Below are 14170 nucleotides of genomic sequence, written 5' to 3'. Positions count from 1 at the left end.
CAAATTTGACAATCTAAAGGAAAGAAGTCAGTGCCCCCCAAAATTCTTGTGGCACACTGCTTGTAATTCACTGGCATACACCATAAAGGAAAACTTAAAAATTAAGATACTACATAATAATCAAATTAACAAAATGCTTGTGATATGGTATTAAAAGGAATAAACTGTTTTCATAAACTTGTTGATGTTCACCATGTTTTTAAATGTAAATGTTAATTCATGGACAAAAGGATGGAAGCAAATGTGCTGAACTAAAAAGAATTGATGTTTTCTTGGAGGTTAAATTATGTGTCTATTCATTTGATTTAATTTATTTTTGTTATAATAGTTTTGAAAATTAAAACAGTAAACTTCAGTAGAATTGGAATAGCAAGAAGAACTTTCCAATCATTTAAATGAGTTAACATCTTTTTTAATGTTTTATTTCTTTTCATTTCTGGATTAAAATTACCAAAATTAAAAAGTAAAAAAGTTACCAAGAATATTATTTAAAATATGAAAAACATTGATCAGTACATTCAGAATTTGCAAGTAAAGAAGATTTACAGCTATGCTTAAGTAAAGTCATCTGGATTTTGACATCTATCAGACAAATGCAGTGTTTTTATTACCTGATTAGAAGTGGATGAAACTTCTTTACCTGGAGGATAAAAATAAAAGGAAATCAGCATAAGAGTTTTGGACCATCCCAGTGTGGGGTGGGGGAGGTAAAAAGGATAGAAGGCAGTGACAAAACCATAAAGAGGCAGACGACACCTAAATGCCTGTGAGAGCCCGCCAGGCCGCAGGGAACCAAGGACAGAGCCCCCACTGTGAAAATGGTGGCGGGACTTGGTTTCTGGTCCCTGGAGCCGGCGGGTATCTTGACATCTTCCGGACCTTCTCCTTCTCAGCCTTGAAGGAAAGAACAAGGTCTTGGCATGTGCGTCATGTTCCAGGAAAGTGATAGTCATGAGGACACTGTTATCTGTGGGCTAATGTTCTCAGGATGTGAGAACATCTTGCCCTCTTGATAGCCTTCGGGAATGTACAAACTTTTGTAAAACAGCATTGTTCTCAGGCCACTGCAGTTCTGCATATAAGCCAGCAGTTCCTTGAATAAATTTGCCATATGCCAGCAGAGCTATGGTCCTCTCCATTCTTTAGTCCACCGCCTCACCTCGTGATCCACCCTTGCTGCTGGGAAATTTTCCCGGTAAACTGGGAAATTATGTAGTCTAAAATATAATTCATATATAGCATTAGAGACAGCAGTTTGGAGAACCAAGTGCCAGCTTGATGGGTACAAGGAAATCAAAGACCAGTGGTCTCACTATTGGTGTTAAAGATGTTAAAATATTTAGAAACAAGCATACTTAGACTCAGATAGAAAATATGGAACATGCCTTAGGAAGCTAAAGATCAGTTGAATTGCCTCTCTTGAGTAGACTTCTTATTTGAAGTTAAGGCGTTGACTGGAGGAAAAAGAAAATACAACCCTTAGAATCAGAAGGAAAACACGTGAGAGAAGTTCATTGCTGATTGCAATGAAGCTGAATGCCAACCTCCAACAAGCATTTCATGTCAGGTGAGGGGCCCTCTCTCGTCGGGGGTAATGAGGCTCTTTCTTCCTTCTGAAAAGCAGAGACTTTTCCTTCCTGAAAAGCAGAGACTTCGTTTCTTTGTCTTTTCCAGTTTTCAGTGGTTGCCCTCATTCCTTGGGTCATGGCCCCTCCACCTTCAATGCCAGTGACATAAGACCAGGCAGTTTGAATTCTCCCACCACGCCCCTCCGGCGGGTCTCTTCGGCTCTGTACCACCTTGTACAGGCCTTTGAGTTTCCCCCTATGCTCACCTGGATAATCCAGGATATTGCGCCACCTCGTGGCCCTTAACTTAATCACCTCGGCAATCTCCCTTTTGTCATATTTTTAAACAAAGCAGATGCAAACTTGCATATCTTTGAGGTCCTTTATTCTGCCCACCACACATGTATTCCTTGTTATTAAAAACATGAAAGTGCCTAAAGATTTAAGAGTGTAAGAATATTAAAGTGAATATATTAATGTAACTGTATTATCCTGCTGAGAGTATCCCGTAAAATGGCCAAGAAAACCTTCCCCTCGCCAAGACCAAGAGCTAACGCATCAGTGAGCACCAGGTTGTTTTCTGAAATGTTCATTTAAATTGCCGTTTGTTTTTATAAGTCTGGTAGCCCTGTTATGATTCCTAAGACCTTAGCAGACCACAATGTTTTCTCTGCAAGTCAACCCAATAACTGTGACTGCACTGCAACAGTTGGTGGCAGGAATCGTTGAAAGCAACAAGCTCTCAGAAGCATGAGAACCCGGTCTTAGGCATATCACCTGGTTTGGTTTAGGGGCAGAAAGAATACTACCAGTACTAAAATGTGGGACACAAATGGCCCACAGCACACACGACGAAGGGTGTGTTAACGTTCACCTGTGCTCACCTGAGTGGAAGAGGCCAGCCTAAAGGACTGCCCCAGCAGACCCTCACAGAAAGAACAAGGAATGCAGAGCCTGGTCTCTGGTCCGATTGCTTCCAGAGCACGTGATACCACCACTACTTTAAAATTTTTAATTCATTAAACAAGGCATAGTTTTAATAAGTAGACAGTTTTAATGGTATTTTCACAACCACCATCTAAAGTTGTAGTGTTTTTTTTTATTTTAAGGCTATTTTCCATATGAAGAAACCAAAATGTAAAGAATATAAGTAACTTGTGTCAAGGTTGATATATAATTACAAAGAATTTTGGTGAAACCCATAAAGCAGAAATAACACAGAAACTGATTGTAATGTAATAAATTTGTAAATTAATACTAAAAGTGTGAATTAATACTAAAAGTATAAATTAATATTAAAAGTGAAATTAAAATTACTCAGACCCAAGGGGAAATGAAAAGTAAAAAAAATATTGGGCAATATTAGTATTTCCTTTAAGAACACATGAGTCACAGAAAAAAATATTATTTAGAGGAACAGTTAAATTCTTGTAACAGTGCCTGCCTGGAATGAGCACTCCACAAATAGAGACTATCACTTATATTTATTATGCCCCACAGGTTTTGAAAATTACAATGTAATTTTTGTTGAAATTTTTCTACTAGAAAAACTTGATTAATTATGCATTTCAGCTAATCAAAGGACCAAAGACATTGCTTTGAAAGAAACCACTAACCAGAGTGGAGGGAAAACATTTCCCTGTGCCTGTTTATGTGAATAAACACATCCTGTGAATTTCATCGCGGCTTGAACACATGCGTGAAATAGACCTGCGGACCAACCGGGAGCATCGTCACATTGATTCTCCTAACCAGCTCTTCTGACTTGGTCCAGGTGGAATGCAAACAAACAAAATAACAGCAATTTGGCTTCCCTAATGAAATCAGGAAGTTATTTATTTGACTGTTGAAAAGACATAAAGGTCTTCATTTTAATCATTTCCCATTCAATTTCCCTTTTTGACCTGTGTAAAGAATGGCTGGGTGTTGGACATTGTTCTAAATTTAATTAGATGGCAACTTCTATTGCATTACTGTTGCAGACAAGGTCTGTTTACTTGACTGACATAATACAACAGCAGATGTCTAACACGAATTGATTACCCATGGAGGGAAACCAGTGCATCTGTGGTGGCATCTCAGGGCTTTATCGATTTCTGTCTCTCCATGGAAATCTGCTTTGCAGGAATGTTGATCATGTCCACAGGACATGGTAATGGTCCATGACACAGAGTACCTTAGGCTGACAGATGCTGGTGATCAAGAAGGCATGGCTACCCTAGGCTGCTATAAATACATAGCATGTCTAAGAAAAATGAAGGGGACTGCACCTCAGTGAAGTTACTTGGGGATTAGTAGTCTGAATTATTTCATAATAACCCCATCCAAATCAATTTGTATCTCCTTTTCCCGTGAAAGCAGCAAAATATTTGGTGAGCCCATTAAAATTTGTGTAAGCCATATATCATTTGAAGTTGAGCCCCAAGATAGACTTTCCTGTCATAGAGGGTTAATAAAATACAAAATTTGTTCCATAAAATGTTAGTGAAGTTAATGAACTCTAGTAAAACTGATAATCAAATAATAGATGGAAAGCATGCAAAGAAATAGCATTAGATATGAGCAAGATGGCATCATTATAGGTTCTGCTAATATTAAATACTCATAAGAATAGTGAATTTTACCAAACATTCAAATAAGAATTAATACATACCCTTCTCAAACTGTTCCAAAAAAACTGAAGAGGGAGGAATTCTAAACTTGTTTTACAAGGTCAGCAATTCCCTGATACCAAAACTAGGCAACAATACTACAAAAAAGTTATACAATAATATTCCTGATGAACATAGATACAGAAATCCTCAAAAAAATATTAGCAAACCAGGTTGAGCAATGCATCAAAAGATCATACATAATGATCAAGTGGAATTTATTTTTGGGATGCAGGGTTGGTTCAATACCCACAAATTAATTAACATGATACACAACATAAACACAATGAAGGATGTAAATCATATGATTGTATCAATAGGTGCAGAAAAAGCATTTGACAAAATCCCACATCCATTTATATAAAAATTCATAGCAAAATGAGAGTAGAGAGGATATACCTCAATATAATAAAGGCCATAAATGACAAACCCACAGCTAATGTCTTGCTCAATGGTGTAACTCTGAAAGCTTTTCCTTTAAGATCAGGAACAAGACAAGGATGTTCACTGTCACCAATACTACTCCACATAGTACTGGAAGTCCTAGCCACAGCAATCAGACAAGAAGAAATAAAAGATATCCATATTGGAAAGAAAGAAGTAAAACTGGCATTATTTGCCAATAACATGAAATTATATTTAGAGAACCACAAAGATTCTACCAAAAACTACTAGAACTCATAAATAAATCCAGTAAAGTTGCAGGATACAAAATTAATATTCAGAAATCAGTTTTATCTTTATATAGCAATAATAAACTGTCAAAAAGATAAGTTAGGGAAACAACTGCATTTATAATTACATTTAAAAAATCGCTTCTCAGCCTTTTGGCTAAGATCAAGTGTAGTATCTGTTCTTATCAGTTTAATATAATTACATTAAAAAATGACTAAATCCCCGGTCGGTGTAGCTCAGTGGATTGAACATGGGCCTGCAAACCAAAGGGTTACCAGTTCGATTCTCAGTCAGGGCACATGCCTGGGTTGTGGGCCAGGTCCCCAGTAGGGGGCGCTGAAGAGGCAACCACACATTGATGTTTCTCTCCCTCTCTTTCTCCTTCCCTTCCCCTCTCTAAAATTAAATAAATCAAATCTTAAAAAAAAGAAAATACCTAGGAATAAATTTATAATAAATGAAGACCTGTATTCAGAAAATTGAGACAATGAAGAAACCAAAGAAAATACAAATAAATGAAAAGATATACCATGTTTGTGAATAGAAATAATTAACAACATTAAAGGGTCCATACTACCCAAAGCAAGCTAAAGATTCAGTGCAATCATGAAATAACAATGGCATTTTTCACAGAACTAGAATAAATAATACTAACATTTACATGGAACCACAAAAGACCCAGGATAGTCACAATAATCTTGAGAAAGAAGAACAAAGTTGGAGGTATCACACTACCTTGATATCAAACTATATTACAAGGTAATACTAATCAAAACAGCATGGTACTTGTATAAAAACAGATACATAGATCTATGGAACAGAACACAGCCCAGAAATAAACCCTTGCCTATATGGTCAGTCTGTCTATGATTAAGGAGGCAAGGTTGTACAATGGGGAAAAGACATTCTTTTCAATAAATAGCACTGGGAACATTGGACAGATACAAGCAAAAATGAAACTAGATCACTTTCATATACCATACACAAGAATAAATTCAAAATGTACTAAAGACATAAATGTAAAACCTGAAGCCACAAAACTCCTAGAAGAAAACATAGGCAGTAAACTCTGTGACATCACTCTTAGTAATGATATTTTTTTGGATATGTCTTCCCAGTTAAGGAAAATAAAAGATATTATAAACAAATGGAACTACATCAAACTAAAATAACTTTCATGCAGCCAAGAAAATCATTAACAAAGCAAACAGACAATCTACTAAGTAGAAGAAGTTATTCACCAATGATATGGTACATATAATAAGGGATTAGTATAAAAAATATATAAGGAAATTATTCCATTTAACACCAAAAACATTCCAGTTAAAAAATGGACAGAGGATGTGAACAGACATTTCTCCAAACAGGACATTAGATATGAAAAGATGTTCAACATATTAATCGTCAGAGCAATGCAAATTAAAACAATGAGATATCACATCACACCTGTCAGAAGGGCTACCATCAATAAGTCAACTAACAACAAGTGTTGGAGAACATGAAATCCATGTGCATTGTTGGTGGGATTATAAATTGGTGCAGCTAGTATGCAAAACAGTATGGAGATTCCTCAAAAAATTAGAAATTGAACTAATACAGGACCCAGCAATCCCACTTCTGGGTCTTTATTCACAGAAATCCAAAACACTGATTTGAAAAGATATATGCACCCCTGTGTTCATTGCAGCATTATTTACCATAGCCAGGATATGGGAGCAGCCCAACTACCCACTGACAGACAATTGGTAAAGAAGAGGTGGTACATATATGCAGTGGAAAATTACTCAGCCATAACAAAGAATAAAATCTTACCATTTGTGACAACACGGATGGACCTAGAGGGTATTGCACTAAGTGAAATAAGTCATTCAGAGAAAGACAAATACCACACAATTTCACTTATATGTGAAACTTAAAAAATGAAATAAAACTGAAACAATCTCATAGATACAGAGAACAATCTGATGGTTGCCAGGTGGGAGGGAGCTTGAGGTTCTGGTTAAAAAAAGGTGAAGGGATTAAGAAGTACAAATTGCCAGTTGCAAAAATAGTCACTGGGATGTAAAGTATGGCACAGGGAATATAGTCAATAATATTGCATTAATCTGTACGGTGTCAGGTGGGAACTAGACATTAGTCACTTCATAATGTATATAAATGTCAAATCATTATGTTGTACACCTGAAACTAATATGGCATATATGTCAACTGTACCTTAAAATGTAAAGCAGTATAATAAAATACATATAAGAGTATAATGAACAATTTTAAGCTTAGGACTTTGAAATTTTAATGAAAAATGAAATATGACTACTTTATAACTAAAAAAGCATTTGCATCTATATGTGAAAAAGTTCTTCACAGTATCACCACGACCCTATAGTTTCACCAGAAAATTCTACCAAATAGCAGAAGGAATGAGATCAATCCCACACAAACTCTTTAAGAAAGTAAAGTGTTCCAAGGCCTGTCACCGAGGAGCACCCTCATTTCAGGTGTGCCCAGGCAGGGCAGTGTGAGGTGACAGAGAAGTGACTGTGACCGGGGGTGCACAGTGGAGCGTGGTGTCCCACAGAGGAAGGGGCCACCTCAGGAGGGAGATGCCAAGCAATGTTTTTAAGTGCCAGAGATGAGGTGGTCAAGATTAAGACTGGCCCTAAACATTGCGTTTTAGGGTCTGTAGTAGTTACATCTGGACAGAGGCACTCAACATGCCCTGTGGTCAGAAATAGACTTTACACCATGGTTTAGTACAGCTATATACTTTATGTACGTACTGTCAAGATAACCACATCATTGAAAACTGACAAGAGCCATATGATTTCACTCATATGTGGGAAACAAAACAAAAAAACAATAAACAAGCAAACAAAACTCACAGACACAGACAACAGATTGGTGGTTTCCACAGAAGGGAGTTGGGGAGAGGTGAAAAGGATGAGAGAGGTAAAATATATGGTGATGGTGAGAGACTGGATTTGGGGTATTGAGCACATATTGCAATATACCGATGATGTATCATAGAATTTTAAACTTGAAACTTATATAATGGTATTAACCAATGTTACCTCAGTGAATTTAAGAAATTGTCTCATATGGCAATTTTACATGCAAGGTGCTTTGATGCTTTTTGAGTGTGTTATTTCATTTATGGTCATGATGATATTGGCAAAGTACATTCATTTCATAGACCATGAAGTACACTCAGGGAACTGAGGGGTGATTGGAAATGCAGAGTTCCGGGGGGTGCTGTGAGGCCATTCTTTGAAGAGGCTTGTAATGTGAGAAGACAGCTGAAGCAACAGCAATGAGAAAAGTGAGCTTCCTTCAGATACACCTGTCCCAAGGGACCAAACCTTGTTATTTGCAGTTGTTCATTTTAAAAGAATTCCATGATTACTACGCCTAGATACTAAGTCAAACAGAGCAAATGCGTGAGCAAAAAAGATACACATAACAACATCATATCCTCAAAACAGCCCTATTTTAAAATAACAATATAGAAATTAAAATCAGTAGGATTTTGACTAATTGCTTTCCTCAGAAGTTTACTAAGTGTTGCTTGAAAGAAATTATATGTAGATAGTGTCGTGATACAAAGAATAAAAATATCAGTTTTATGAGATAAAAAAATGAAGGGCTAAGACTCTAAGCAGTGTTTCCTTCAATCCCAATGGAGCATCAGAACCACAGCTAATTTGGATGTTTAAATTTATAGCTTTCCTGGTATAGCAAATACTGGGAAGTGGAGACTTACTTTTCTTATCTTGACCTTGATTTTCTCTCTCAACTGGAGTCACTTCCTGCCTGCAAGGAAAAGAGGTAACATGAGACCCTCCAGTTTTATGAAGCTGACATTGCACTTGAAAGGGATGTTTCATTGCTCCCAACCTAAAGTCATTGCTACACTGACAATTTAAAAGTTAAATAGAATTAACAACCTGCTTACCCTAGCTTTTTTCCCTGAAAAACCATAAAATATAGCTGATAACACTGCATTGTATCATTAAAATGGGCTAAGAGAGTAGAATTTAAAGACTCTCACCAAGACAAAAACCAAAAAAAGGTAACTATGTGAGGAGAAGGAAGTATTATGACTCAGTGTGAGAATCATTTCCCAGTGTGTGTGTGCATCAAATCACCACATACACTTTAAATATCTTAAAAGTTATTGGTCGATTGTACTTCAGTAAGGCTGAAAAACACCCCAAAGCCTAGAAATACATTTTTCATGGGGAATAAAACCCCATATTTTGTGAAACTTAAGGAGCCCCCGGGTGACAAGACCATGTGTGTGTCACTACAGGGACAGATCACATGTGTGCCACCCAGTGAAAGTTGGGACAAGTCAAGGAGGCCACTGAAAGTCAATTTTTTCTTCTGCTCTTCTTCCTCACAGAATCTATATCTATAAAGGTAAACGAGGAGATCCCAGAAATTCTGAATACAAATTTACAGTGACAGGTATTAAGAACTGCGGGCTGGTGATGAAATTGAGAATCTCTCCACGGGGACACGCTTCCCTGTCACACCACAGCAGAGAGGGGCTGGGACAAGCTGGAGTTGCCCACACATTCCTTTTTGTTCCTTTTCCTGCCAGACTCCCACACCTGAAGGGAATGTGGAGGCGACAAAGGATACCACCTTAAATTACCCGCCCCCCTCAAGGGAAGGTGGGGTATAACACACACAGAATAGGAGTGTGCCCAGGGCAGAGGGAAGGGCACATTCCGTGGGGAAGCAGTCTGAGACAACACCAAACCACATCCTCGTCTTAGCTTTTCCGCACCCTGCCTAGCACACGCACTAAGGTTCACGCATACCATGTTACCATTTAATCTCCCAAGTGGCCTGCTTCCTCTTCAAGGAGTAGGCACAAGGCTGCAAACGCGAACCGCGTAACAAAAACGATGCAGGAAAGAGAACAGCAGACCCGACACATGAAAGGCAGGGCAACGGCGATTACTGGTGTTGTGAGTAGTAATACACGAGAGCAAAAGTGGACTAACCTAACTCAGGACACAACGGAAAGAAATGATAAAATCTTTAGAGAAATTAATACAGCATCAAAAACATCAAAAATTTAAATCGGTTCTCCTAAAAACAAGGCAGAAGCATGTGAAGTATGCTGGAAATGAAAGTTAGATGGCAGAAGTGAGGGGCTAGATTGATTAGAGAAAGGATGATAATTATGGAAAGAATGGCCTAATGTACACACAATACTAGTTTTGCCTGGAGATGAGATGCACATGAATGAAATAAAGTATCCAATGATAATAATAATAAAGAAAACTCCCAAAATAAAGTTTTGTATCTAAAAATTGATTTTAGAGGGGAAAAAAGCATCACATGACATATGTAATAGCTTCCGAGCTCCAAGAATGAATAATGAATCCCAGAACATGCAGGGGGAAAATAAACTGGTAAAACCAAGCCATCAGCGAGGCAAGCTTACAGTGGCCCAGTCTGCACCATTGGGCCGTACCCACCAAGTCAAGAGGGGAAAGGAACCGTCCAAGGAAAGAAAGTGGGTTACCAAATATCTCAGTACTCCGAAGATATGAAACCTCCTGAGTCTTTAGGGGGGAAAAGATGAACACAGAACCATGTTTGAACTTTCTAAAATGCAAATTCACATTGCAAAGATGTTGAGGAATGACAGAGGCAGCTGGCTCAGGAGCTGTCTGTGCCTCCGTGCAGCTGCCTGTGAAAGCCGAGCCTGACTGCTCATTGTCCCCTCTTGCTACAGCACAGGGGGACAGTGCTGGGCCCACACGGAACTGTGACTCCCTGACATGACAGCAAAAACTCTCCTGGATAGTCTTCCTTCTTTCATTGACCTACGTTGCAGACTACATGGTGTCCCTCCCCCAAAATTATATGCTGAAGTCCTAACCCCCAGGACCTCAAAAGGAGACCCTATTTGGAGACAGGGTCTTTACAGAAGTGATTAAGTGAAAATGAGGTCATTGGGATGGGCCCTAACCCAATTCTAGCAGAGTCCTTAGGAACAGAGGGACTTTAGATAGATGGGCACGGAGGAGAAATGCAGGGAGAAGACAGGCATCTCCAAGCCAAGAAGAGAGGCCACAGAAGAAACCTACAGTGTAGACACTTGGGCCTTGGACTTTGGGCCTCCAGGGCTGCGAGAACATAAATTTCTGTTGTTTGAGTCTCCCTGATCTGTGGTACTGCATTATGGCAGCCTGAGCCAAGTAATGCAGCCCAAGAGTGGAGACTGACCAGGCAATACTGAGTATTAGTCCCGATATGCACCCTCACCCTCCATGTGTCCTTGGGAGTCTGCAGCCCCTTCCCCACTTTCCTGCCCATCTATGTACGAACCTCCTCACTACCCAGAAGGTGCAGATGGTACTAACCTCCCTCTCTCACTTCAGAACTAGATCCAGACAAACTGAAAGCCCCACATACCTGCAACAGTCATCAGTTGTTACACCAACATAACTTAGAATCATATAAAGCAGAGAAAAAGAAGACTTGAGTGTTAACTCAAACAAAATAGTAATAGATTAATTTAGCTTAGCTAATAACAAAAAGAAAGAAAAATAAGAATGTAGATTACCTGAAATAAATAATTATTTGTTAAAGATTTTACTTTTATTTATTTTTAGAGAGAGGGGAAGGGAAGGAGAAAGAGAGGGAGAGAAACATCAGTGTGTGGTTGCCTCTCAGTCGCCCTCTACTGGGGACCTGGTGAGCAACCCAGGCATGTGCCCTGGCTGGGAATCAAACCAGCAACTCTGTTTGCAGACCAGCACTGAATTCACTGAGCCACACTAGCCAGGGCCATAATTATTTTTAATACATAAAATTATGAACCTTAAATAGAAAAATTGTATAGTAATTTTCAAAACCCATGGGGCATAATAAATATAATACTAGCTCATATTTATTGAGGGCTTGTTCCAGCCAGGCATTCTGCTAATGAATATACATTTATTTATTTTTTAACTTCTCACCCAAGGATATGTTTACTGATTTAAGAGACAAAAGATAGAGAGGCAGAGGGAGAAAGAGAGAGGGAGCAAGAGAGAGAACCATTGATCAGTTGCCTCTCATTCAAGCCACAACTGGGGATCGAACCCACAACCGAGGTGTGTGCCCTGACCAGGATTGAGCCCACAACCTTTTGGCATACAGGATGATGCTCCTACTGAGCCACCTGGCCACAGCTAAACATTAATTTTCTTACAGTGTTATTCTTACAACCACAATCTTAAGTCATAGGATTTTTATTTTGTAACATGATTTTTTTGATTAAGAAGTACCCCTTTACTCACTGACACCATTACAAAAGCTGATTGTGTTGTCTGGAGCCGGTCAGAGGTGCTCTCCAAACGGTAAGTAACAGTGTGCAACATCAGTACGACATGCTGAATTCTGCACGGACTTTACCACTTTTGATCTTCTTTTTAAAATTGTTCATGCTATTCCAGTCATCTCAATTTTTCCCTCTTCACCCCCCTCTATCTCCTCTGGTGATCCCCCTTTCTTTGTTCTGTCTGTGGGTCATGCATATCAGTTCTTTGGCATCTCCATTTTCTATACTGTTCTTAACATCCTGCCATCTATTCTATACCTACCAATTTGTACTTCTTAATCCCTTCACCTTTTACCCCGTTATCCCAGACCTCTCTCCCCACTGGCCACCATCCCAATGTTCTCCATATCTATGATTCTGTTTCTGTTCTATTTGTTTGCTTGGTTTGTTTTTAGAGTCAGTTGTTGATAGTTATGTATTTATTGTCATTTTAATGTTCATAGTTTTGATCTTCTTCTTTTTCTCAATAAGTTCCTTTAACATTTTGTATAATAAGGGCTTGATGATGATGAAGTCCTTCAGCTTTACTTTGTCTGGGAAGCAGTTTATCTGCCCTTCCATTCTAAATGATAGCTTTGCTGGGTAATCTAGATTGTAGATTTTCATCACTTTGAATACTTCTTCCTAATCCCTTCTTGCCTGAAAAGTTTCTTTTCAGAAATCAGCAGGCAGTCTAATTACCAACTCCTTTGTTGGTAATTATCTGCTTTTCTCTTGCTGCTTTTAAGATTCTCCCTTTATCTTTAATTTTTTTGCATTTTAATTATGATGTATCTTGGTACGGTCCTTTTTGTGTCCATCTTGTTTGGGACTCTGTGCTTCCTGGCCTTGCATGTCTATTTCCTTTGCCAAATTAGGGAAGTTTTCTTTCATTGTTTTTCAAATAGGTTACCAATTTTTTGCTTTTTCTCTTCTCCTTTGGGCACCCCTCTGATGTGAGTGTTGAAATATTTGAAGCTGTCCCAGCTGCTTCTTATACAATCCTCAATTTTTTGGATTCTTGCTTTCTTCCTTCTTGCTGTACTGGATGTCTTTTTCTCTCTTTTATTCTAAATCATTGGTTTCGTTCTTGGTTTCATCCATCCACTCCATTGTCGATTCCCTGTAAATTGTTCTTTATTTCAATTAGTATATCCTTCATTTCTGCCTGGGTCTTTTTTGTGTATGTGTGCTCTTGTAGTATCCACTGAATTCCTTGAGCATCCTTACAACCAGTGTTTTAAATTCTGCATCTAATAGATTGCTTATCTCCATTTTGGTTAGTTCTTTTTCTAGAGTTTTGATCTGTCCTTTCACTTGAGCCATGTTTCTTTGTCTCCTCATTTTGGCAGTCCCCCCTGTGTTTTTTTCTATGTATTAGTTAGAGCTCTTTTGACTTCACATTTTGGTAGCATGGGCTAGTGTAGCAGGTGTCCTGTAAGGTCCAAGTGACACAGCCTCTTCTATCACCCAGTCTGGACACTCGAGGTGCACCCTTCATGTGGGCTGAGTACACCCTCCTCTTGTAGATGGGTCTCGATTGCTGTCATCAGGCCAATAACTTACTCAGTGAGTCTGAGTAATTGCATGTGTGGTGTGAGGCCCTTTAAGAGGAGAGGAGAGGAGAGGACAAGTCTGAGAATCCCGCAGTTTCTTTGGCTGACCCACCCCTCACTGGTTTTTACAGACAGAAGTTATGGGGACTTCTCTTCCTGGCACTGGAACCCTGGGTGGATGGTCTGGTTTGGGGGTGGGATCCCTCACTCCTGAGATATCCCTCCATTTTATGTCCACCACACGTGGGTCTGGGACCAGCTGCATCCATGTCTCCACCACTCCGTCCCTCCTACCCTTCTGTATGAATGTGGTTTCTTTAATTCCTTAGTTGACGGACTTCCACATGGCCTGAGTTTCTGATGGTTCTGAGTGATGGCTGTTCTATATTTTAGTCATAG

General features: G+C 38.9%; 1 protein-coding gene and 1 pseudogene across 1 annotated transcript in view; one reads left to right on the top strand and one right to left on the bottom strand.

Annotated features, from left to right (window-relative positions):
- The window catches only part of GCSAML (germinal center associated signaling and motility like), a 49766-nt gene that overhangs the window by 6597 nt on the left and 28999 nt on the right, over nucleotides 1-14170 (bottom strand). The window contains exons 2-3 of the mRNA XM_037060888.1: nucleotides 8652-8701; nucleotides 612-640 (exon numbers count right to left, since the gene is read on the bottom strand). Coding sequence (XP_036916783.1) covers nucleotides 612-640; nucleotides 8652-8701 — 79 coding nt within the window. The remainder of the gene's footprint in view (nucleotides 1-611; nucleotides 641-8651; nucleotides 8702-14170) is intronic.
- On the top strand, nucleotides 5031-5118 carry LOC118997285 (uncharacterized; annotated as a pseudogene).

This window comes from Sturnira hondurensis, unplaced genomic scaffold (assembly GCF_014824575.4).
Source record: "Sturnira hondurensis isolate 20B ecotype Veracruz unplaced genomic scaffold, ASM1482457v3 Scaffold0012984, whole genome shotgun sequence".
NCBI lineage: Eukaryota > Metazoa > Chordata > Mammalia > Chiroptera > Phyllostomidae > Sturnira > Sturnira hondurensis.
Note: the sequence above shows the minus strand (reverse complement) of the source record. Positions and strands in the feature narration are given on the sequence as shown.